Source organism: Salvelinus fontinalis, chromosome 37, assembly GCF_029448725.1.
Source record: "Salvelinus fontinalis isolate EN_2023a chromosome 37, ASM2944872v1, whole genome shotgun sequence".
Lineage (NCBI taxonomy): Eukaryota > Metazoa > Chordata > Actinopteri > Salmoniformes > Salmonidae > Salvelinus > Salvelinus fontinalis.
Genome location: NC_074701.1, coordinates 15,186,289 through 15,212,570, shown reverse-complemented (window position 1 = coordinate 15,212,570; position 26,282 = coordinate 15,186,289). Strand labels below are relative to the sequence as shown.

Genomic DNA, 26,282 nt, shown 5'->3' with positions numbered 1-26,282 from the left:
TTAGGCATGGGGAGCTGTGACACCTCCAGGGAAGGCTGGGTGGGCGGGGGCCACAAATTGATTCTCCTCTCAGGCGGAAGGAGAGGATTGGAGGGAGAGGGTGCAGAGGGGACCTGGGGGTGGTAATGGAGCTTTTGGAGTGAGCTTAATGCCTAGGATCAGAGAAATCAATGGAGAAATATAGTTTGGCCTCCCTCCAATCCCCTCATGCCTCCTTTGTCTAGATGGGTAGAGGTCAACGACAGAGAGGCGTCTGTCTGGTAAGACATGACTGAAGCCTCCGGTCCTCCACTGGTTGGTCACACACGGATCAGCAGTCCTGGATCTATGCATCTCTGTCAGTCAGAGAGACTACCCAGGGGATCGTTCACATGTGTGGTTTACGAATGGTTGGTCGGCGACAGAGTGGGGATTTAACCATCAAAGCCGGTTCTTATGTACGTTGTTCCACTGGCTTTGAATCCTTCCTCTATCATTAGCCCATCTTTTGAGTCCTTTTACCATTCACTTCCACAGAACCTCCAGCAGAAGCCAATGTTTAAGCCAATGTGGAAAAATTCATAGGCAAGGCATTCTGCACGCACATGTACTCATATACTGATACAGTTGAACGGTTAATGTGATAAAATACTAGAACTAAAATGTTGATTTGATACAACTGGGTGTGTGGGCAGGAACAGTCCTTCATAGATAACTTTTTTTATTTATTTATTTTATTTTTTTATTTAACCTTTATTTAACCAGGTAGGCAAATTGAGAACACGTTCTCATTTACAATTGCGACCTGGCCAAGATAAAGCAAAGCAGTTCGACACATACAACAACACATAGTTACACATGGAGTAAAAACAAACATATAGTCAATAATACAGTGAAAAAAATAAGTCTACAGTATATACAATGTGAGCAAGTGAGGTGAGATAAGGGGGGTGAAGGCAAACAGATATATGTATAAATAAATAAAAATATAAAAAGGCCATGGAGGCGAAGTGAGTACAACACAGCAAGTAAAATAAAAACTAAAAAAAACACTGGAATGGTTGGTTTGCATTGGAAGAAAGTGCAAAGTAGAGACAGAAATAATGGGGTGCAAAGGAGCAAAATAAATTAATAAATAAATACAGTAGGTAAAGAGGTAGTTGTTTGGGCTAAATTGTAGATGGGTTATGTACAGGTGCAGTAATCTATGAGCTGCTCTGACAGCTGGTGCTTAAAGCTAGTGAGGGAGATAGGTGTTTCCAGTTTCAGAGATTTTTGTAGTTCGTTCCAGTCATTGGCAGCAGAGAACTGGAAGGAGAGGCGTCCAAAGGAAGAATTGGTTTTGGGGGTGACTAGAGAGATATACCTGCTGGAGCGCGTGCTACGGGTAGGTGCTGCTATGGTGACCAGCGAGCTGAGATAAGGGGGGACTTTACCTAGCAGGGTCTTGTAGATGACCTGGAACCAATGGGTTTGGCGACGAGTATGAAGCGAGGGCCAGCCAACGAGAGTGTACAGGTCGCAGTGGTGGGTAGTATATGGGGCTTTGGTGACTGGGGTCCCGGTTGGCTCTCCTGGATCGGAACCGGATCTCAGACAGCTTGGAGTTGATGCCGGTGCCAATTTGTCCCTTCCTGGCCAATGGGAAGCGGGCTAGAGTGGCATCTGCGGAGGGAGAGAGCAACAGCACAACAACAGTTGGAGGAGGGAGGACGGCGCAGGAGTGACAGTAAGGAACACATCCGTTTTTCAGCCCTGCCAGAGCTGTCAGGCCATTAAAAACAAAATGATGATGAATGAAGGGGGCTTACTGGATCGGAAATGGGCCCGGCCGCCTCCGGCACACACACCCTCTCAATCCTCATCCTCTCTAAATCATGTTTCACTTTTTTTTATTGAATTACGTTGGCACAGCACTCAAGCGCAACCTAATAATGCATGTGTAAATGATTCAGTTTTGGGATGCTACTTCAACTGTATCAGTGAGATATAGTGGGGTCCAGAGTTATTGACACCCTTGATAAAGATGAGCAATAATGACGGTATAAAATAATTCATAAAAATACTGAGCTATATTGTATGCTAAAAAAAATTGTGGAACTATATAATTTTATAGTAATGCAACTGCTCAGAGAAAAATACTTTGTTTGTACAGTCCAAAACGTGATTTTCCTGTGTTTTATATACTCTGAACAAAAATATAAACGCAACATGTAAAGTTTTGGCCCCATGTTTCATGAGCTGAAATTAAACAAATCCCAGAAATGTTCCATACACACAAAAAGCTTATTTGGCATGCTGACTGCAGGAACGTCCAACAGAGCTGTTGCCAGAGAATTGAATGTTAATTTCTCTACCATAAGCTGCCTCCAATGTCGTTTTAGAGAATTTGACAGTACGTCCAACTGGCCTCACAACCACAGACCACGTGTAACCACGCCAGCCCAGGACCTCCGCATCCAGCTTCTTCCCTGCGGGATCGTCTGAAGGGGGGTGGGGGGTGCTGAGGACTATTTCTGTCTGTAATAAAGCCCTTTTGTGGGTAAGAACTAATCCCAAGTGGGTGGGCCTATGCCCTCCAAAGCCCACCCATGGCTGCACCTCTGCCCAGTCAGGTGAAATCCATAGATTAGGGCCTAATGAATTTATTTGGAAACACTGATTTCCTTATATGAACTGTAACTCAGTAAAATCTTTGAAATTGTTGCATGTTGTGTTTATAGTTTTGTTCAGTATATATAATTAACCTCAACAGTTATGTTTTGGCCTAGCTTTTTTGGTTACTTGTTAATGGAAGTGTTATTTCCACACTATGGAGGTTGATATAATACTGTGAAATTGTGAAAATTATGATAATTCCCTTTTAGTATAAGAGCTGTTTGAAAAGCCTGAAATGTCAGCCTGTTGTTGACAGATGGGGTTTTGGCCTGCCTGGTGATGTCATTAAATTAGTTAATAGATCAATAAGAAAGAGAGCTCCATTCCTCTCTGCAAATAACAGCTAGTTTTCAGTTTACCCTTCCCACTCAGATCACCCCCAGACAGTCCAAGCAAAATTCTTGATTGAGAAATCTCTCTTTCCTAAGAAGCTATTTTTTCTCCCTTTTTTATCATTTTAATTTAAAACAATCACAGTACGGTACTTCATTGTTACCTAGAAATGATTTAATATTGAGATAAAAACGGCTGCATTGGACCGGCTTCCATTGGTCCAAGTAATAATTGTTTTGCTCAAAAAGGCAGGGGTCAAAATAATTGACACCCCTAAATATATATTATGAGGTTGGGAGATTGGAAACCTATCGGGCCTAGCTAAAGCCAACTTCATAAAAGGAGGTATGATATAAAATGCTAACCTCCCCTGTTATTGGTAATGGTGAGAGGTTAGCATGTCTTGGAGGTATGATATAAAATGCTAACCTCCCCTGTTATTGGTAATGGTGAGAGGTTAGCATGTCTTGGAGGTATGATATAAAATGCTAACCTCCCATGTTATTGGGAATGGTGAGAGGTTAGCATGTCTTGGAGGTATGATATAAAATGCTAACCTCCCCTGTTATTGGTAATGGTGAGAGGTTAGCATGTCTTGGGGGTATGATCTTTGACCCTCTGTAAATGACCTATAATCAACATGGTAGCATCCACATTAATGTTGAATTGTTTAGAAACACATTCTATTCTTATTTATATTATTTATTTATTAATACATTATTTAGAATTCAATTCTGTTGGGTACAAAATAATCTGAAACACAGTCAAAATGAACAACAAATGCATCCAACAAGTTTGGTATCTTGTCCCATATTCCTAATACGCAATGACTACAAACATGTGACTACAAACTTTTGGACTACTTTACTTATAAAGAAGCCTCCTCCCTAAGTTTGTTTTGTTCACTGCTTTAGCACACTCTACCAACCCGGATGTTTTAGCCGTGTCTGAATCCTGGCTTAGAAAGACCACCAAAAATTCAGACATTTTTATCCCCAATTACAATATTTTCAGACAAGATAGAACGGCCAAAGGGGGCGGTGTTGCAATCTACTGCAAAGACTGCCTGCAGAGTTCTGTTATACTATCCAGGTCTGTTCCCAAACAATTTGAACTTCTACTTTTAAAAATCCACCTCTCTAAAAACAAGTCTCTCACCGTTGCCGCCTGCTATAGACCACCCTCTGCCCCCAGCTGTGCTCTGGACACTATATGTGAACTGATTGCCCCCCATCTATCTTCAGAGCTCGTGCTGCTAGGCGACCTAAATTTGAACATGCTCAACACCCCAGCCACCCTACAATCTAAGCTTGATGCCCTCAATCTCACACAAATTATCAATGAACCTACCAGGTACCACCCCAATTCCGTAAACACGGGTACCCTCATAGATATCATCCTAACAAACTTGCCCTCCAATTACACCTCTGCTGTTTTCAACCAAGATCTCAGCGATCACTGCCTCATTGCCTGCATCCATAATGGGTCAGCGGTCAAACGACCTCCACTCATCACTGTCAAACGCTCCCTGAAACACTTCAGCGAGCAGGCCTTCCTAATCAACCTGGCCGGGGTATCCTGGAAGGATATTGATCTCATCCCGTCAGTAGAGGATGCCTGGTCATTTTTTAAAAATGCCTTCCTCACCATCTTGAATAAGCATGCCCCATTCAAGAAATTTAGAACCAGGAACAGATATAGCCCTTGGTTCTCTCCTGACCTGACTGCCCTTAACCAACAGAAAAACATCCTATGGCGTTCTGCATTAGCATCGAACAGCCCCCGTGATATGCAACTTTTCAGGGAAGCCAGAAACCAATATACACAGGCAGTTAGAACAGCCAAGGCTAGCTTTTTCAAGCAGAAATTTGCTTCCTGCAACACAAATTCAAAAAAGTTCTGGGACACCGTAAAGTCCATGGAGAATAAGAACACCTCCTCCCAGCTTCCAACCGCTCTGAAGATAGGAAACACTGTCACCACCGACAAATCCACTATAATTGAGAATTTCAATAAGCATTTTTCTACGGCTGGCCATGCTTTCCACCTGGCTACCCCTACCCCGGACAACAGCACTGCCCTCCCCTCTGCTACTCGCCCAAGCCTTCCCCATTTCTCTTTCTCCCAAATACAGTCAGCTGATGTTCTTAATGAGCTGCAAAATCTGGACCCTTACAAATCAGCCGGGCTAGATAATCTGGACCCTTTCTTTCTGAAACTATCTGCTGAAATTGTTGCCACCCCTATTACTAGCCTCTTCAACCTCTCTTTCGTGTCGTCTGAGATCCCCAAAGATTGGAAAGCAGTTGCGGTTATCCCCCTCTTCAAAGGGGGGGACACCCTTGACCCTAACTGCTACAGACCTATATCTATCCTACCCTGCCTTTCTAAGGTCTTCGAAAGCCAAGTCAACAAACAGATTACCGACCATTTCGAATCACACCACACCTTCTCCGCTATGCAATCTGGTTTCAGAGCTGGTCATGGGTGCACCTCAGCCACGCTCAAGGTCATAAACGATATCGTAACCGCCATCGATAGGAAACAATACTGTGCAGCCGTATTCATTGACCTGGCCAAGGCTTTTGACTCTGTCAATCACCACATCCTCATTGGCAGACTCGACAGCCTTGGTTTCTCTAATGATTGCCTCGCCTGGTTCACCAACTACTTCTCTGATCGAGTTCAGTGTGTCAAATCGGAGGGTCTGTTGTCCGGGCCTCTGGCAGTCTCTATGGGGGTGCCACAGGGTTCAATTCTTGGACCGACTCTCTTCTCTGTTTACATCAATGATGTCGCTCTTGCTGCTGGTGATTCTCTGATCCACCTCTACGCAGACGACACTATTCTGTATACTTCTGGCCCTTCTTTTGACACTGTGTTAACAACCCTCCAGGCGAGCTTCAATGCCATACAACTCTCCTTCCGTGGCCTCCAACTGCTCTTAAATACAAGTAAAACCAAATGCATGCTCTTCAACCGATCGCTGCCTGCTCCTGCCCGCCTGTCCAACATCACTACTTTGGACGGCTCTGACTTAGAATATGTGGACAACTACAAATACCTAGGTGTCTGGTTAGACTGTAAACTCTCCTTCCAGACCCACATCAAACATCTCCAATCCAAAGTCAAATCTAGAATTGGCTTCCTATTCCGCAACAAAGCATCCTTTACTCATGCTGCCAAACATACCCTTGTAAAACTGACCATCCTACCAATCCTCGACTTCGGTGATGTCATTTACAAAATAGCCTCCAAAACCCTACTCAATAAATTGGATGCAGTCTATCACAGTGCCATCCGTTTTGTCACCAAAGCCCCATATACTACGCACCACTGCGACCTGTACACTCTCGTTGGCTGGCCCTCGCTTCATACTCGTCGCCAAACCCACTGGTTCCAGGTCATCTACAAGACCCTGCTAGGTAAAGTCCCCCCTTATCTCAGCTCGCTGGTCACCATAGCAGCACCTACCTGTAGCACGCGTTCCAGCAGGTATATCTCTCTAGTCACCCCCAAAACCAATTCTTCCTTTGGACGCCTCTCCTTCCAGTTCTCTGCTGCCAATGACTGGAACGAACTACAAAAATCTCTGAAACTGGAAACACCTATCTCCCTCACTAGCTTTAAGCACCAGCTGTCAGAGCAGCTCATAGATTACTGCACCTGTACATAACCCATCTACAATTTAGCCCAAACAACAAACAACTACCTCTTTACCTACTGTATTTATTTATTAATTTATTCTGCTCCTTTGCACCCCATTATTTCTGTCTCTACTTTGCACTTTCTTCCAATGCAAACCAGCCATTCCAGTGTTTTTTTTTTTTTGTTTTTTTTTTTTTGTTTTTTTTTTTTTTAACTTGCTGTGTTGTACTCACTTCGCCTCCATGGCCTTTTTATATTTTTATTTATTTATACATATATCTGTTTGCCTTCACCTCCCTTATCTCACCTCACTTGCTCACATTGTATATAGACTTTTTTTTTTTTTTCACTGTATTATTGACTATATGTTTGTTTTTACTCCATGTGTAACTATGTGTTGTTGTATGTGTCGAACTGCTTTGCTTTATCTTGGCCAGGTCGCAATTGTAAATGAGAACGTGTTCTCAATTTGCCTACCTGGTTAAATAAAGGTTAAATAAAATAAATAAATAAATAAGAATGTTTAGTGGTGCCAATAATTTTGATTCCTACCTTTCTGAGCAATTGTATGAGTTTAAAGTAATATAATATCCCAATTTTTGGAGCATACAATATCGCTATTTGAATTATTATTTGAATCATTTATTTTATAGTCATTACTGATCATCTTTATTACAGGTGTCAATCATTTCAGACCCCACCGTATCTTTCTAATGATCGAGAAGGTGAGTGCTTTCACTCCCCAATGAATGACCAAGTGAAATTGGAGAAAAATACAAAGAAAGGTGGTAAAGGTTGTTTGTAAGGCTGAGGATCAGGTAATCACTTACTGTAGATGGCGTTGAGCTTGTGTGGGTCCAGGGCGGTGCGGTGGTTGGGGAAGGTTGGTCTGCGGCTCCGCCCCCCTCGCAGGTTGCTGTTCAGCAGGGTGTCCATGTCGAACACGCCCAGCAACAGAGTGCGCGCCATCGCCGTGGGAGACTGCGTCTGATTGGCTGCATGCCAAGACCGCATTTCACAGAAGACGCCGGAACTTGGGTATACCTCCACCTGGTTTACCTGCACAGCCAATTGGGAGACAGTTGTGATCAGAATCAAAACCCATTGTCCTTGGGACTATTTGGTTCTATCTGCGCAAAGCATAGTTATAAGATATTGAGCATCAAAGTTTTCACGTCCCAGATCTCAGAACTGTTTTGTAGTGAATTATTCTTTCATAACTCATTAAGGTCCTCACCTTAAAGGTACCTAAAGTGCAGAGTATCAAAATCCTGAGAGGGGGGTGCAACTGCATATAGAACCTTCTGGCTCTTTAAATGTCAATCTGGGTTCAATAAGGCTATATAAAGACACTTCTGAATTAGACAAGTTCAGTTTTTAAGAAAACTGTAGCTATTTGAATAGATTAATGATAAAATAACACAATTTTACCAAGATAGTCAGACACATCAAATATATAAGAAATGTATTACGATCCTCAGAAATATTATGGTCTTCACTGAACAATACTTAGAAGGAGAAGGCAAAGACGTGTTCCGATTGGTCCGTCTGTATTTGTTCAGGCTTGTGATTGGACTGCAGATAGAACCTTACAGCGCCAAGTTCAAATGGGTTTCTAGTTTTTCATATTTCACATTTTTACTAACTTCTCAGACATATGTAGAACTATCTAAAGCTCAATTATGTGACTAACTCATTTTAGACAAACATTTCAGATAGAACCATATAGTCCCAAGGTCTCGATATGTTAATGGTGGCTACGTTAACAATCTGTTTTTATCTGGAATGAACAGCAGGTTTCCTTACATGGCCAGTCCCACTAACACAGTGTGTCTCTGAGCATGTCCTCATCCCGGGTAGGTCGGCTGCTGAGCCAAACAGAGAGCTGTGAGGGTCGTCGTCCTCTGTGATGTCATTCAGCTCTAAGTCTCCGTCCACACTGTGCTCACTGATGGCCATCTCGGGTCCAAAGTTTGACATGCTTCCATTCACGTTATCCTGAGTCATAGCTGAGCGGTTGGACATGGGCTGATGATGAAGTGGGGGACTGAACCCTCGGCCAGAGTGTCCTGACACAGAGTGGTGTGTGTATGTGTAGCTCTCGCCCCTCACTATTCCTGTGGAGACAGCCTGTGGGGACACTGCTGGGTGGGGGGGGTGGTTGGCTTGGCCCAAGTTCTGCCACATGGTAGACAGCAGGTCAGGGATTTCTGAGGGATGACACCACAAAGTTAAGAAGGAACACGCATGAGGGAAAGTGATCAATTTAGAGCAGGTGAATTATAAAACTGTATTGACCCTACTCATCCTCACCCTTTACTAGCATGTTTTGCAGCCATTGGTTTTCAGCCGCCATTTCAGCCTTCTCTTTCTCCAGTTCCCGAACCCGTGACCTGAGGAACTGGAGCTCTGCAGTGTGGGAAGGGTTAAATACATCTGTCTCCATCTTCATGGTCTGTGAAGGAAAGAGAAAAGCAGATGACTGATGAGTGAATGGTTTTGACTTACTTAGGAGAGACTTTCCATCAACTTTAATTGTATTGCCTAGATATACAATGCCTAGATATACAGTGCCTTGGAAAGTATTCAGACCCCTTGACTTTTTCCACATTTTGTTACGTTACAACCTTATTCTAAAATGGCTTAAATGAAGAAGAAAAAATCCTCAGCAATCTACACACAGTACCCCATAATGACAAAGTGAAAACTGTTTTTTATTAAGTTTTGCAAATGTATTAAAAATAAAAAACAGAAATACCTTATTTACAAAAGTATTCAGACCGTTTTGCTATGAGACTCGAAATTGACCTCCGATGCATCCTGTTTCCATTGATCATCCTTGAGATGCTTCTACAACTTGATTGGAGTCCACCTGTCGTAAATCCAATTGATTATTGATCATTATACCCTGATGAAGACAGCTTGTCTGTCGAAACGTTGGTTATTAGGTTATTAAATTATTGCATCTGAGCTCCTAGACTGTGCGGCTCTCCTTTCATTTTTCAAGTGTTCTATTCCGCTAGCCAGCACCTCGCCTAAATAGGTGTGCGTTTCTTTCGCCTCTAGAAAATTCAATTGATTGGACATGATTTGGAAAGGCACACACCTGTCTATATAAGGTCCCACAGTTGACAGTGCATTTCAGGGCAAAAACCAAGCCATGAGGTTGAAGGAATTGTCCGTAGAGCTCCAAGATGTGATTGTGTCGAAGCACAGATCTGGGGAAGGGTACCAAGAACACAGTGGCCTCCATCATTCTTAAATGAAAGAAGTTTGGAATCCCCAACACTCTTCCTAGAGCTGGCTGCCCAGCCAAACTGAGCAATCAGGGGAGATGGGCCTTGGTCAGGGAGGTGACCAAGAACCTGATGGTCACTCTGACAAAGCTCTAGAGTTCCTCTGTGGAGGTGGGAGAACCTTCCAGAAGGACAAGCATCTCTGCAGCACTCCACCAATCAGGACGTTAAGGTAGCGGCCAGACGGAAGCCACTCCTCAGTAAAAGGCACATGACAGTCCTCTTAGAGTTTGCCAAAAGGCACCTAAAGACTCTCAAGACCATAAGAAACAAGATTATCTGGTCTGATGAAACCAAGATTTAACTCTGGCCTGAATGCCAAGCATCACATTTGGAGGAAATCTGGCACCATCCCTACGGTGAAGCATGGCTGTGGGGGTGTTTTTCAGCAGCAGGGACTGGGAGACTAGTCAGGATTGAGGCAAAGATGAACCGGGCAAAGTACAGAGAGATCCTTGATGAAAACCTGCTCCAGAGCACTCAAGACCTCAGACTGGGGCGAAGGTTCACTTTGCAACAGGACAACAACCCTAAGGACACAGCCAAGACAATGCAGGAGTGGCTTCGGGACAAGTCTCTGAATGTCCTTGAGTGGCCCAGCCAGAGCCCGGACTTGAACCCGATCAAACATCTCTGGAGAGACCTGAAAATAGCTGTGCTGCAACTCTCCCCATCCAACCTGACAGAGCTTGAGAGGATCTGCAGAGATGAATGAGAGAAACTCCCTAAATACAGGTGTGCCAAGCTTGTAGCGTCATACCCAAGAAGACTCGAGGCCATAATTGCTGCCAAAGGTGCTTCAACAAAGTACTGAGGAAAGGGTCTGAATACTTAAGTAAATGTGATATTTCTGTTTTTATTTCTAAAAACCTGTTTTTGCATTGTCATTATGGGGTATTGTGTGTAGATTGTAATAATAAAAAATTAAATTTTTTTTAGAATAAGGCTGCAACATAACAAAATATGGAAAAAGTCAAGGGGTCTGAATACTTTCCGAAGGAACCGTGTATACATTTATATTCTTTAGTGATCTAGGTTGTGACGTCAAGCAGAGTATTTAAGTAGCTACAACGCAACAAAGGGGTTGCTGTACACGTAATACACCTCCCATCTATGGCTCTATCACTGCCGTTTGTCACTTTTCTCCATAAAGCAACTAGAGTTGAAGTCGGAAGTTTACATACTCTTAGGTTGGAGTCATTAAAACAAATTTTCAACCGCTCCACAAATTTCTTGCTAACAAACTATAGTTTTGGCAAGACGGTTAGGACATCTACTTTGTGCATGACACACATACTTTTTCCAACAATTGTTTACAGACAGATTATTTCACTGTATCACAATTCCAGTGGGTCAGACGTTTACATACACTAAGTTGACTGTGCCTTTAAACAGCTCGGAAAATTCCAGAAAATTATGTCATGGCTCTAGAAGCTTCTGATTGACTGAAATTATGTCAATAAGCCTATTGGAGGTGTACCCGTGGATGTATTTCAAGGCCTACCTTCAAACTCAGTGCCTCTTTGCTTGACATCATGGGAAAATCAAAAGAAATCAGCCAAGACGTCAGATTATTTATTTTTTTAGACCTCCACAAGTCTGGTTCATCCTTGGGAGCAATTTCCAAACGCCTGAAGGTACCACATTCATCTGTACAGACAATAGTACACAAGTATAAACACCATGGGACCACGCAGCCGCCATACCGCTCAGGAAGGAGACACGTTCTGTCTCCTAGAGACGACCGTACATTGGTGTAAAAAGTGCAAATCAATCCCAGAACAACAGCAAAGGACCTTGTGCAGATGCTGGAGGAAATGGGTACAAAAGTATCTATATCCACAGTAAAATGAGTCCCATATCGACATAACCTGAAAGGCCGCTCAGCAAGGAAGAAGTATTTGCTCCAAAAATGCCATAAAAAAAACAGACTACGGTTTACAACTGCACATGGGGACAAAGATCGCACTTTTTGGAGAAATGTCTTCTGGTTTGATGAAACAAAAATAGAACTGTTTGGCCATAATGACCATCGTTATGTTTGGAGGAAAAAGGGGGACGCTTGCAAGCCGAAGAACACCATCCCAACCGTGAAGCACGGGGGTTGCAGCATCATGTTGTGGGGGTGCTTTGCTGCAGGAGGGACTGGTGCACTTCACAAAATAGATGGCATCATGAGGCAGAAAATTATGTGGATATATTGAAGCAACATCTCAAGACATCAGTCAGGAAGTTAAAGCTTGGTCACAAATGGGTCTTTCAAATGAACAATGACCTCAAGCATACATCCAAAGTTGTGGCAAAATGGCTTCAGGACAACAAAGTCAAGATATTGGAGTGCCCATCACAAAGCCCTGACCTCAATCCTATAGAAAATGTGTGTGCAAAACTGAAAAAGCGTGTGCGAGCAAGGAGGCCTACAAATCTGACTCAGTTACACCACCTCTGTCAGGAGGAAGGGGCCAAAATACAACCTTGTGGAACAAGCTTGTGGAAGGCTACCCGAAACGTTTGACCCAAGTTAAACAATTTAAAGGCAATGCTACCAAATACTAATTGAGTGTATGTAAACTTGTGACCCACTGGGAATGTGATGAAAGAAATAAAAGCTGAAATAAATCATTCTCTCTACTATTATTCTGACATTTCACATTTTTAAAATAAAGTGGTGATCCTAACTGACCTAAGACAGGAAATTTTTACTAGGATTAAATGTCAGGAATTGTGAAATACTGATTTTAAATGTATTTGGCTAAGGTGTATGTAAACTTCCGACTTCAACTGCAGATGTCAAGATCCCAAAGAAGTGGAAGAGGGCATTCAAATCATTCAATTGTAGTTCTTACAGGAATGAAATGGTAAACTCTGGTTTTCAGGACTTTTACAAATGAAAAATAGTCTTGACATTTAAAAAGCTATAATTTCCTCAAAGGCTCTGTGTATTTTTTAACTATTTCTAAGTTTAAATGTCTCACCTTTGACAGAAAATGGTAACAGACATTCACAGAACGTCGTGACAAACACGTATGAAGCAAGGAGGAGGATGAATAACAGCATTTAGGGGTAAAAGAATACTTCCATGAACAAGTTACCAAAAAAGCTAGGCCAAAACATAACTGTTCAGGTTAATTATATATACTGAACAAAACTATAAACACAACATGCAACAATTTCAAAGATTTTACTGAGTTACAGTTCATATACGGAAATCAATTGAAATAAATAAATTAGGCCCTAATCTATGGATTTCACATGACTGGGCAAATGCCCAACCACTGGGGAGCCAGGACCTACCAATCAGAATGAGTTTCTCCCCACAAAAAGGGCTTTATTACAGACAGAAATACTCCTCAGATTCATCAACTGCCCAGGTGCCTGGTCTCAGATGATCCCTCAGGTATAGAAGCCAGATATGGAGGTCCTGGGCTGGCGAGGTTACAAGTGGTCTGTGGTTGTGAGGCCGGTTGGACGCATTGCCAAATTCTCTAAAACAACGGAGGTGGCTTATGGTAGAGAAATTAACATTCAATTATCTGGAAACAGCTCTGGTGGACATTCCTGCAGTCAGAATGTCAACTGCACACTCCCTCAAAACTTGAGACATCTGTGGCAATGTGTTGTGTGCCAAAACTGCACATTTTGAAGAGGCCTTTTATTGAACCCAGCACAAGGTGCACCTGTGTAATGAGCATGCTGTTTAATCAGCTTTTTTGATATGCCACACCTGTCAGGTGGGTGAATAATCTTGGCAAAGGAGAAATGCTCACTAACAGGGATATAAACACATTTTTGCACAAACTTAGAGAGAAATAAGCTTTTTGTGCGTATGGAACATTTCTGGGATCTTTTATTTCAGCTCATGAAACATGGGACCAACACTTTACATGTTGAGTTTATATTTTTCTTCAGTATACATACTTAGAATTCCTCTCACACGGAAACAAAAATGTCACCAGAAAGGCTTTGATGAACATTCAATTAAAATTAAGTTTCATTGTTTTTAAAGTTATCCATTTGTTTTTTCAAAGCTATCAGCTATTCCAGGAAAATAAGATGCCTGAAATTATGGTTGCTCCCTGAAGGGAAAGGGAAAAAAGGGCAAATATTATAATCTGTCATCTCACTCATTAATATGCAAATTGAATCGTGTTTAGTCAATTATTTTACCGTGGAAGTTGGGTTGTTATATGCCACATCATATTTGAAGAGATGCAGAAAACATTACGTTGATGCATTTTCAATTTGAATATTAATGAAGTTTACATCATTTACCAGTTCCCGGATTTAACAGGTCCTTGCATTTATTAAAGTGTACACAACAAACATTTCTACAAGGCAGAGCTAGAAAACAAGGCAATCTGACATGGAATAATCCTAGAATCCCAGTATTTTAGCAGTTCAGCTGTACAGTCTTCTTCGTGCATCACTCTGACAACAGTGAAATAACATCTAGTGTTATTTTATACAAGTTCTATAGGTGGAAAATACAGAATGAAGCTGATACTGGGCATTTCCATGTAAAAGGACCCATGACCACCAGCATGTGAAGTTCATAGGAGTATGTCAAATTGGGTGTCAAATTAAAGTTAAAAATCTCTCTATATTTTTTTAAATAAAAGCATATACATTTTTCTAAAAATGTGGAATAAACAATGGCTTTGATTTCTGGTCAAACAGATGGGTCTTAGACAACATCTACCAGAAAAAGTCTTAAAAGGTATTAGAAATATATCAAAACACAAATGTGAAGTAAAGACCCCTGTAAACTAATATCAACACTATAGTTTGAGAAATTAGTTGCATTCTGTAAGTTTAACAAACATGCCTTGTGCCGTGTAATTCCATTACCAAAATCCCACACATCTTCAAGATAATTTCAAATTTCTCTCCCTCAGAGAGGATAATGAAAGTTCACAGAAGTAACGTAAAAGGTAAAGGTAGACCTACCAATTAGATAGTGTTTTTATTGATATCAAGTTGATGAATTATTAAAGATACACTATGCAGAAATAACTATGCCATTTCCTGGTTGCAAAAATTCTAATAGCCTAATTTTAGTTTGTGACAAAACAAGCAAGTATAGTGTGGAAAATCATTGTAACATCTAAACTGCTGTGAAATATATTTTCCATAACCAAAAATATTGTACAAAACCGAAAGTAAAAATAAAACTTAAGCACGGGAAGCATAGAAATAATGCACATAGAACAGATCTACCTCTTTTTAGACTTGCTTTCAATGAGAATGATAGATTTATAACACATTTCTATATGCATTTTGTCGGGTTGCCCAAAGAGAGACATATTGCAGCTTTAAGTGATTAAAACAGTAATTATGTTACCAAATCGATAATGGAAATACTGAATAATCTGTAATGGAATTACTACTTTTAAAATTGGCTACAATGTGAAATCATAGTATTCACAACCCCCAGTTTGGTCAGCTGCTACTATCCTCCCTTCCACTGGCATACTGATAACTGATTTCTTTCTCTTTCTGTCATCTGGTGGTTAAAGCAAGACTGTGAAAACAGTCTGGACAACCCCTCCCTCTCACTCTCCCTCTCTCTGCCTCGCTCTCCCTCCTTCTCCAGTTAATGTAATCTCTACCGGCTCTTACTGGCTGACACCTACCAGCTACCCTCTTTTCATTTACTGTAACAAGCATCCTCATCCACGGAGCACCGACTGACATCGGATGTCCATGGATGTTGAAAAGTAGTTGAAATTTGGTCTAGCTGGCTGGACCAAATCTGAGCCAATCATAGACGTCTATGTTTCACAAGTTTGGACAGCACTGTACAGTAGACCACAACAGAGAACAGTAAAGTACAGTATAGAAAAGTAGAATACAGTGCTACAGTACCATTCAGTACAGTAGAGCACACTAGAGTAGAGTACAGTATAATGTATTGCATTGTACTCCACTGTAGTGTACTGAACTCTACTCTACTGTAGTGATGGGGGGGAAATCAATACAGTTACATATTGGGATATTATTTTTTACGATATAATGTATCGTTTTGACAATGTCGCAATATCATTTTTGTGCTAGTTGGCTGTACCTGTACCAAAACGCCAGAATTTTTTCTTCATAGCGTTTTCTCCATCTTCTTTTAACTTAGGTCAAACGTTTTGGGTAGCCTTCCACAAGCTTCCCACAATAAGTTGGGTGCATTTTTGCCCCTTCCTCCTGACAGAGCTGGTGTAACTGAGTCAGGTTTGTAGGCCTCCTTGCTCGCACACGCTTTTTCAGTTCTGTCCACACATTTTCTATAGGATTGAGGTCAGGACTTTGTGTTGGCCACTCCAATACCTTGACTGTGTTGTCCTTAAGTCATTTTGCCACAACTTTGGAAGTATGCTTGGGGTCATTGTCCATTTGGAAGACCCATTTGCGACCAAGCTTTAACTTCCTGACTGACGTCTTGCGATGTTGCTTCAATATAGCCACATAATTTTCTGCCTCACGATGCCATCTATTTTGTGAAGTGCACCAGTCCCTCCTGTACCAAAGCACCCCCACAACATGATGCTGCAACCCCCGTGCTTCACGGTTGGGATGGTGTTTTTCGGCTTGCAAGCCTCCCCCTTTATCCTCCAAACAGGACGATGGTCATTATGGCCAAACAGTTCTATTTTCTCCTTCCTGAGCGGTATGACGGCTGTGTGGACCCATGGTGTTTATACTTGTGTACTATTGTTTGTACAGATGAACATGGTACCGTCTGGCGTTTGGAAATTGCTTCCAAGGATGAACCAGACTTGTGAAGGTCTGCATTTTTTTGGCTGATTTCTTTTGATTTTCCAATGATGTCAAGCAAAGAGGCACTGAGTTTGAAGGTAGTCCTTGAAATACATCCACAGGTACACCTCCAATTGACTCAAATGATGTAATTTAGCCTATCAGAAGTTTCTAAAGTCATGACATCATTTCTGGAATTTTCCAAGCTGTTTAAAGGCACAGTCAACTGAGTGTATGTAAACTTCTGACCCACTGGAATTGTGATTTTTTAAAAATATTTATTTATTTATTTCACCTTTATTTAACCAGTTAGGCTAGTTGAGAACAAGTTCTCATTTGCAACTGCGACCTGGCCAAGATAAAGCATAGCAGTGTGAACAGACAACAACACAGAGTTGTTGGAGTAAACAATAAACAAGTCAATAACATGGTAGAAAAAAAGAGAATCTATATACAATGTGTGCAAAAGGCATGAGGAGGTAGGCAATAAATCGAATAATTACAATTTAGCAGATTAACACTGGAGTGATAAATCAGCAGATGATCATGTGCAAGTAGAGATACTGGTGTGCAAAAGAGCAGAAAAGTAAATAAATAAAAGCAGTATGGGGGGTGAGGTAGGTAAATTGGGTGGGCTATATACCGATGGACTATGTACAGCTGCAGCGATCGGTTAGCTGCTCGGATAGCAGATGTTTAAAGTTGTTGAGGGAGATAAAAGTCTCCAACTTCAGAGATCTTTGCAATTCGTTCCAGTCGCAGGCAGCAGAGAACTGGAAGGAAAGGCGTCCAAATGAGGTTTTGGCTTTAGGGATGATCAGTGAGATATACCTGCTGGAGCGCGTGCTACGGGTGGGTGTAGCCATCGTGACCAGTGAACTGAGATAAGGTGGCACTTTACCTAGCATAGCTTTGTAGATGACCTGGAGCCAGTGGGTCTGACGACGAACATGTAGCGAGGGCCAGCCGACTAGGGCATACAGGTCGCAGTGGTGGGTCGTATAAGGTGCTTTAGTAACAAAACAAATGGCACTGTGATAAACTGCATCCAGTTTGCTGAGTAGAGTATTGGAAGCTATTTTGTAGATGACATCGCCGAAGTCGAGGATCGGTAGGATAGTCAGTTTTACTAGGGTAAGTTTGGCGGCGTGAGTGAAGGAGGCTTTGTTGCGAAATAGAAAGCCGAATCTAGATTTGATTTTGGATTGGAGATGTTTGATATGAGTCTGGAAGGAGAGTTTGCAGTCTAGCCAGACACCTAGGTACTTATAGATGTCCACATATTCTAGGTCGGAACCGTCCAGGGTGGTGATGCTAGTCGGGCGTGCGGGTGCAGGCAGCGAACGGTTGAAAAGCATGCATTCGGTTTTACTAGCGTTTAAGAGCAGTTGGAGGCCACGGAAGGAGTGTTGTATGGCATTGAAGCTCGTTTGGAGGTTAGATAGCACAGTGTCCAAGGAAGGGCCAGAAGTATACAGAATGGTGTCGTCTGCGTAGAGGTGGATCAGGGAATCGCCCGCAGCAAGAGCAACATCATTGATATATACAGAGAAAAGAGTCGGCCCGAGAATTGAACCCTGTGGTACCCCCATAGAGACTGCCAGAGGACCGGACAACATGCCCTCCGATTTGACACACTGAACTCTGTCTGCAAAGTAGTTGGTGAACCAGGCAAGGCAGTCATTAGAAAAACCGAGGCTATTGAGTCTGCCGATAAGAATATGGTGATTGACAGAGTCGAAAGCCTTGGCCAGGTCGATGAAGACGGCTGCACAGTAATGTATTTTATCGATGGCGGTTATGATATCGTTTAGTACCTTGAGCGTGGCTGAGGTGCACCCGTGACCGGCTCGGAAACCGGATTGCACAGCGGAGAAGGTACGGTGGGATTCGAGATGGTCAGGGATCTGTTTGTTGACTTGGCTTTCGAAGACCTTAGATAGGCAGGGCAGGATGGATATAGGTCTGTAACAGTTTGGGTCCAGGGTGTCTCCCCCTTTGAAGAGGGGGATGACCGCGGCAGCTTTCCAATCCTTGGGGATCTCAGATGATACGAAGGAGAGGTTGAACAGGCTGGTAATAGGGGGTGCAACAATGGCGGCGGACAGTTTCAGAAATAGGGGGTCAAGATTGTCAAGCCCAGCTGATTTGTATGGGTCCAGGTTTATCCAGCTCTTTCAGAACATCTGCTATCTGGATATGGGGAAAGGAGAGGCTGGGGAGGCTTGGGCGAGTAGCAGCGGGGGGGGGGGGGGGGTGGGGGGGGGGGGGGCGGGGCTGTTGGCCAAGGTTGGAGTCGCCAGGAGGAAGGCATGGCCAGCCATTGAGAAATGCTTGTTGAAGTTTTCGATTATCACGGATTTATCGGTGGTGACCGTGTTACCTAGCCTCAGTGCAGTGGGCAGCTGGGAGGAGGTGCTCTTGTTCTCCATGGACTTAACAGTATCCCAGAACTTTTTGGAGTTAGAGCTACAGGATGCAAATTTCTGCTTGAAAAAGCTGGCCTTTGCTTTCCTGACTGACTGTGTGTATTGGTTCCTGACTTCCCTGAACAGTTGCATATCGCGGGGGCTCTTCGATGCTATTGCAGTTCGCCACAGGATGTTTTTGTGCTGGTCGAGGGCAGTCAGGTCTGGAGTGAACCAAGGGCTATATCTGTTCTTAGTCCTGCATTTTTATGATTGTGTCAAATTTGGTCTGGCCTGGTAACGGGCATGTGGGGGAGGGTTCTTGAAATGCAACATCCAATCAAAATTTTGACGCTGGGAACCAGCAGACCATTCATTCTGTTTTTGTAAAACAAAATTCTCCAGACCTCCCATTCTTTCTGCAGACCTCTTTGAGTCTTAATTCAGAGCAGATATTTAAAAGAGTTTTTGGAAAATGTGGTCGCATAAAAAAACTGAGGGAGATTTTACTGTAATTCTGAACAGAAACTTTGCCGCTGTACAGTTCTTCCAGTAAATGTGTTTTGTGTGAAATGTTCTGTGTAAATTGTTCAACGTAGTCCTTGTGCATAAAGTTGCATGGTTTATTAAACTTTGAAACCAATGGTTTCGTTTGGCATACATTTTAAAGTGAAAAATCTGAGGCACAGCGTAATTCCATTACTGTGGAATTGCCCTACTACACTGAACAAAATGATAAACACAACATGTAAAGTGTTGGTCCGTGTTTCATGAGCTGAAATAAAATATCCCAGAAATGTTCCAAAAGCACAAAACGCTTATTTCTCTCAAATTGTGTGCACATATTGGTTTACAACTCTGGTAGTGAGCATTTCTCCTTTGCCAAGATAATCCATCCACTTGACAGGTGTGGCATACCAAGAAGCTGATTAAACAGCATGATCATTACCACCCGGCACAGCCAGAAGAGGACTGGCCACCCCTCATAGCCTGGTTCCTCTCTAGGTTTCTTCCTAGGTTTTGGCCTTTCTAGGGAGTTTTTCCTAGCCACCGTGCTTCTACACCTGCATTACTAGCTGTTTGGGGTTTTAGGCTGGGTTTCTGTACAGCACTTCGAGATATTAGCTGATGTACGAAGGGCTATATAAAATAAAATTGATTGATTGATTACACAGGTGCACCTTATGCTGGAGACTAGGGTTGCAAAGGGTCGGAAACTTTTCGGTAAATTTCCCGGAAATTTTCCATGAGAAGTTAAGCCCTGGAATTTGGGGAATTTTGCTTAAATTCGTCAAAAAAGTTAGTTTATAATAGTGAACCTTTTATGTGGGATACACATAAGGCAATTCTAGGTCTTGTGGCATATTTTGGTTAAACAATCCCCAATTCAATGGAATTGCAACCCACTGCATGCACAGTGCATTCTTCCATCACATGTACAGCTGATTCTCTAGATCTTGCACACTAATGATATGCTATTGAGCCCACACTACTACACTGTCTGAGCCAAGGACTACATGCTTTCTGGTAAGTTTTGATTACAATACTGGGTGGGGTGAATATACACTGCTCAAAAAAATAAAGGGAACACTTAAACAACACAATGTAACTCCAAGTCAATCACACTTCTGTGAAATCAAACAGTCCACTTAGGAAGCAACACTGATTGACAATACATTTCACATGCTGTTGTGCAAATGGAATAGACAAAATGTGGAAATTATAGGCAATTAGTAAGACACCCCCAAAAAAGGAATGGTTCTGCAGGTGGTGACCACACACCACTTCTCAGTTCCTATGCTTCCTGGCTTATGTTTTGGTCACTTTTGAATGCTGGCGGTGCTTTCACTCTAGTGGTAGCATGAGACGGAGTCTACAACCCACACAAGTTGCTCAGGTAGTGGAGTTCATCCAGGATGGCACATCAATGCGAGCTATGGCAAGAAGGTTTGCTGTGTCTGTCAGCGTAGTGTCCAGAGCATGGAGGCGCTACCAGGAGACAGGCCAGTACATCAGGAGATGTGGAGGAGGCCGTAGGAGGGCAATAACCCAGCAGCAGGACCGCTACCTCCGCCTTTGTGCAAGGAGGAGCACTGCCTGAGCCCTGCAAAATGACCTCCAGCAGGCCACAAATGTGCATGTGTAAACAGTAAAACGTGTCCTATATCGACATAACCTGAAAGGCCGCTCAGCAAGAAAAAAGCCACTGCTCATAAACTGCCATAAAAAAGCCAGACTACAGTTTGCAACTGCACATGGGAACAAAGATTGTACTTTTTGGAGAAATGTCCTCTGGTCTGATGAAACAAAAATAGAACTGTTTGGCCATAATGACCATTGTCCTGTTTGGAGGAAAAAGGGGGAGGTTTGCAAGCTGAAGAACACCATCCCAACTGTGAAGCACGGGGGTGGCAGCATCATGTTGTGGGGGTGCTTTGCTGCAGGAGGGACTGGTGCACTTCACAAAATAGATGGTGTCATGATGGAGGAAAATTATATGGATATATTGAAACAACATCTCAAGACATCAGTCAGGAAGTTAAATCTTGGTCACAAAGGGGTCTTCCAAATGGACAATGACCCCAAGCATACTTCCAAAGTTGTGGCAAAATGGCTTCAGGACAAAACAGTCAAGGTATTGGAGTGCCATCACAAAGCCCTGACCTCCATCCTACAGAAAATTTGTGGGCAGAACTGAAAAAGCGTGTGCGAGCAAGGAGGCCTATAAACCTGCTTCAGTTACACCAGCTCTGTCAGGAGGAACGGGCCAAAATGCGCCCAACTTATTGTGGGAAGCTTGTGGAAGGCTACCCGAAACATTTGACCCAAGTTAAACAATTTAAAGGCAATGCTACCAAAAAGTAATTGAGTGAATGTAAACTTCTGACCCACTGGGAATGTGATGAAAGAAATAAAAGCTGAAATAAATCAATCATTCTCTATTATTCTGATATTTCACATTCTTAAAATAAATTGGTGATCCTAACTGACTTAAGACAAGGAATTTTTACTAAGATTAAATGTCAGGAATTGTGAAAAGCTGAGTTTAAATATATTTGGCTAAGGTGTATGTAAACTTCCGACTTCAACTGTATGTTCAAAACGTTTTTGGGAGATGCGATGGATCATTGGGGATCATTCAATATTCCCTTTCTTTTGTTGTTCAGTGAAATCATCCCATGTGAAGAGTCGACTCATTTAATTAAAGTTCAATTCGTAACTAAATTGTTTTTTTTGTTTTTTATTGGAAGGATTTAGTCATTTGCAATTATGTCTACTTATGATAAGGTAAAAGGTTTATGTTTCTGTCTCCATATGATATGGTAAATATATCCAATGCAAAAAACATCTACATTTAAATGGTATTAATATTAATTTGCATATATTTCTGTTAATTTCCATATATTCCTGTTAATTCCCATATATTCCCACGGAAGGTTTCCACCTCTCCAAAATGTGAAACCCTACTTAATTAAAACAATAAAAGGCTACTCTAAAATGTGTAGTTTTGTCACACAACGCCACAGATGCCTCAAGTTGAGGGTGCGTGCAATTGGCATGCTGACTAGGAATGTCCACCAGAGGTGTTGCCAGAGAATTTAATGTTAATTTCTCTACCATAAGCCGCCTCCATCGTAGTTTTAGAGAATTTAGCAGTATCAAACCGGCTTTACAACCGCAGACCACGTGTAACCATGCCAGCCCAGGATCTCCACATCCGGGTTGTTCACCTGTAAGATCGTCTGAGACCAGCCACCAGGTCAGCTGATGAAACTGAGAAGTATTTCTGTCTGTAATAATGCCCTTTTGTGGGGAAAAACTTGTTCTGATTAGCTGGGCCTGGCTCCCCAGTGGGCTCCCCATGGCTGCGCCGCCGCCATGTGAAAACCATAGATGAGGACTTAATTTATTTATTTCAATTGACTGATTTCCTTATATGAACTGTAACTCAGTAAAATCATTGAGTATATATTTTTGTTCAGTATACATATATTTTAGTTGATACGACTATATTCTGATCATCAGAACATTATATCTCTAAAAAGGGTGTCAAACCTGGGCCACATTCAGCAGTACACAATAGTGTGAAACGTTTGACTCAACAGAAACGGTGCTGTTCTGAACGACCAGTTGAAGAACGTTGTGATTATGGTGTCCCAGATGTAAGAACGTGCCGTAAACTAACTCCACCGCTTAACTACATAGTTTCACTACATTTAACCCCCTTTGACCTCCTTTCCCACGAGATATCGCCCCATGTTGGGCACCATTGTCGTGGGTGGGATCTGAACACGGGTCTCCCACGGGAAAAACATCTTAACTGCTACACCAAAGCTGTGTTCGAATAGCCATACTAACATACTGTATATTACATACTTAATGAGTATATACTACATACTGTAACGACCCTGGGATTATAAGCGTGGATATCGAATCTGCCGCAGGAGCATGCTTTTACGGCACAGTCGATAGTGCGCTGGACTTCGGACTAGAAGGTTGAGGGTTCGAGACCTGCTCCCTGCCTGTTTCATTACAATACTATGAGTTTATTTTAGTACACTGTAAATGAACAGTATGCTTTCAGTTGAGTGTACTAGCTCCTCGCCTGTCTACCGGAAGTGGATATTGTTGCTATGCTAGCTAGTTAGCATAACACATTACTAGTTAGACATTTTACGACTTCGGGTATGTTCTTAAATTCAATGTGGACTGCGATCGTAAATTCAGAGCGTTGTCATATTGTTCGTTTGTAAATTCGGAGTGCACACTGGAGAAGTAGGGTTGATTTGAGCGTTCTGACCATACAACGGCAGTCAAGCACCCAAGCTAACGCTGGCTAGCTTGCTAGCTACTTCCAGACACAAATGAGATTGACCACTCTGACCATTTTACTCGCCCTAGCAGAGCTAGTTAGGAAGTTTTCATGTTATCCAGAGCGTTGGTGACTAACTGTGTTACAGGCAACAATTTAATTGCGCCTTTTGCAGATGTGTACTGACACCGGCCATACTCAACGGGAGTTGAGCGCTCATAAATTCATTATTCTGCGCTCTAGTACACTCAGATGAGAGTGCCTTGAAATCGGAGTAGATAGTCAGAGTGAATTTACGAAAGCACCCGAATATCCATTGAGAACGCACAACGACTATACCATTTAGCTAAGCTAAGAATGACGGGAATAATCAAGTCAATAAACGTTGGGTAGTTAGTTAGATAACCCCTAGTTAATATACTGGCAAGTTTGATGTATAAGTAGCCAACTAACATACCGGTAGATACTACTGTAATTATACGCTATGTGGTTCGTAAGGACAGTGTAGCTAACAAATTGTCAGCCAACATAACGTGTAAGGTAACTTATTTGAAAAGTCATTACTTTATTACATTGCTCAACATTTTCTTAACATTTGTCATCATTAGTTAAAGCAATACATTTGCATCTGCTCTCGTTGTACTTCAGCTGCATATTTTCCACCATTTTCTTCAAATCTGAAAATAACATGTAGCCACTCCTATTTCCTGAAGAATTGCATTATGGGCCCTAAAGTACGGAAATAGTGTCCTCTGCCTATACTTCATATTTTGGCGAATTTAGTACGACATCCGGGAACTTTTGGCATACTAACTATATCCATACTATGACCAATAAGCATACTATATACTCAATTCACATCACAAATTTTTTATTTTATTTTAATTTTACCGTTATTTTACCAGGTAAGTTGACTGAGAACACGTTCTCATTTGCAGCAACGACCTGGGGAATAGTTACAGGGGAGAGGAGGGGGATGAATGAGCCAATTGTAAACTGGGGATTAATAGGTGACCATGATGGTTTGAGGGCCAGATTGGGAATTTAGCCAGGACACCGGGGTTAACACCCCTACTCTTACGATAAGTGCCATGGGATCTTTAATGACCTCAGAGAGTCAGGACACCCGTTTAACGTCCCATCCGAAAGACGGCACCCTACACAGGGCAGTGTCCCCAATCACTGCCCTGGGGCATTGGGATTTTTTTTTTAGACCAGAGGAAAGAGTGCCTCCTACTGGCCCTCCAACACCACTTCCAGCAGCATCTGGTCTCCCATCCAGGGCCTGACCAGGACCAACCCTGCTTAGCTTCAGAAGCAAGCCAGTAGTGGTATGCAGGGTGGTATGCTGCTGTTAGTTCAGTTCAGTTCAGTTCAGTTCAGTTCAATAGTTCAGTTAGTATGAGTTTTCAAACACAGCTCAAGAGTTCCTTCCCAGCTAGAAGTGAACTGTGAAGGCGTTGCATGCCTGTCCAGGCATGGTGAGATCTTGCAGGCATCTGCAATGTAATCTGGCAGGTACACCTCTTTTGGTCCTGTTCACCTGCTCAGATGTTACTGACACATGCCAGATCTTACAAAGCCTGGATAGGTATTTTACATATCAGATAACCACATCATATGTAATAGCAATCTGCTTCCCGACGGCACAGTAGATGTGGTTGACGCATGCAACATCTGAGCAGTGGAAAGAGACCCTTGCCTTGTGATTGGTTCACCTGTTGTGTATGGCAGGTGATATACTGTACTAGCTAATTAGCCCAAATTAAGCAACTACTCATGCCACAGCAGTGTCATGTGCTGGAGGGCCAATGGACTCTCTTTCTCTAGTTGGCTTCAGAATTTGAATAGCATACATTGAAGATAGCATCACTAGGCTTCGCATTTAATATTAACATTACTCTTTGTAGCTACAGTAGTTAGCTAGCTGACTGCTAGTGTATGGATGGTCTATCATCCTAAAACCGAGTTGGTGGATTGAGTCCATGATATGCAGCTTGAATGAATACTCCGTACGCCAATGTAGTATTACAGTTAATGTTTCCAAATGTGACCACACAAACACTAATGTGCAATTATTTGAAGTAGCTAGCTATACAGAGGGGAAAAGATCTTACTCTATTGCCAATGCTAACCGTCTCTATTCTTTGTTGTAGGATGCATTCTTGATTCCGCTCCCCCTCACATTTAGACGGCTGTGGTTCCGGCATTTCTTGCATATTATCGTAAAGAATATCCTAAAAGTGACTCGTCGTTTCTTCCTTTAATGGTAATGTCTCCGTTTCAATATGCAATAGTCGCGTGTTTGTTGTCATCAACTGACATTATCAAATCAAAACATTGAAAGTGAAAGCAAGCATGCTGTCAAAAAACCCATCCGGTGTTTGAAGCCATCGTTTCCGG

The 26,282-nt window shown here is 42.3% G+C and overlaps 1 protein-coding gene across 1 annotated transcript; it reads right to left on the bottom strand.

Annotated features, from left to right (window-relative positions):
- LOC129835923 (uncharacterized) lies at positions 1–26,282 on the bottom strand. Its single transcript, XM_055901624.1, has 6 exons — positions 26,015–26,282; positions 8,932–9,073; positions 8,425–8,828; positions 7,449–7,677; positions 1,534–1,644; positions 1–68 (listed from the first exon to the last, which is right to left on the bottom strand). The coding sequence occupies exons 1-6, from the start codon at positions 26,096–26,098 to the stop codon at positions 1–3; spliced, it is 1,038 nt and encodes a 345-aa protein (XP_055757599.1). The 5' UTR covers positions 26,099–26,282.

What these genes read in the sequence shown, in the direction of transcription:
- LOC129835923 (XM_055901624.1), bottom strand. Translation starts at nt 26,098, where the DNA reads ATGCAAGAAATGCCGGAACCACAGCCGTCTAAATGTGAGGGGGAGCGG. An exon ending in GTGTTAGTGGGACTGGCCAT is followed by an intron (nt 7,678 to 8,424) that starts GTAAGGAAACCT and finishes TTGGCTGTGCAG; the next exon opens with GTAAACCAGGTGGAGGTATA. An exon ending in CAAGCTCAACGCCATCTACA is followed by an intron (nt 1,645 to 7,448) that starts GTAAGTGATTAC and finishes CTCCCTCCGCAG; the next exon opens with ATGCCACTCTAGCCCGCTTC.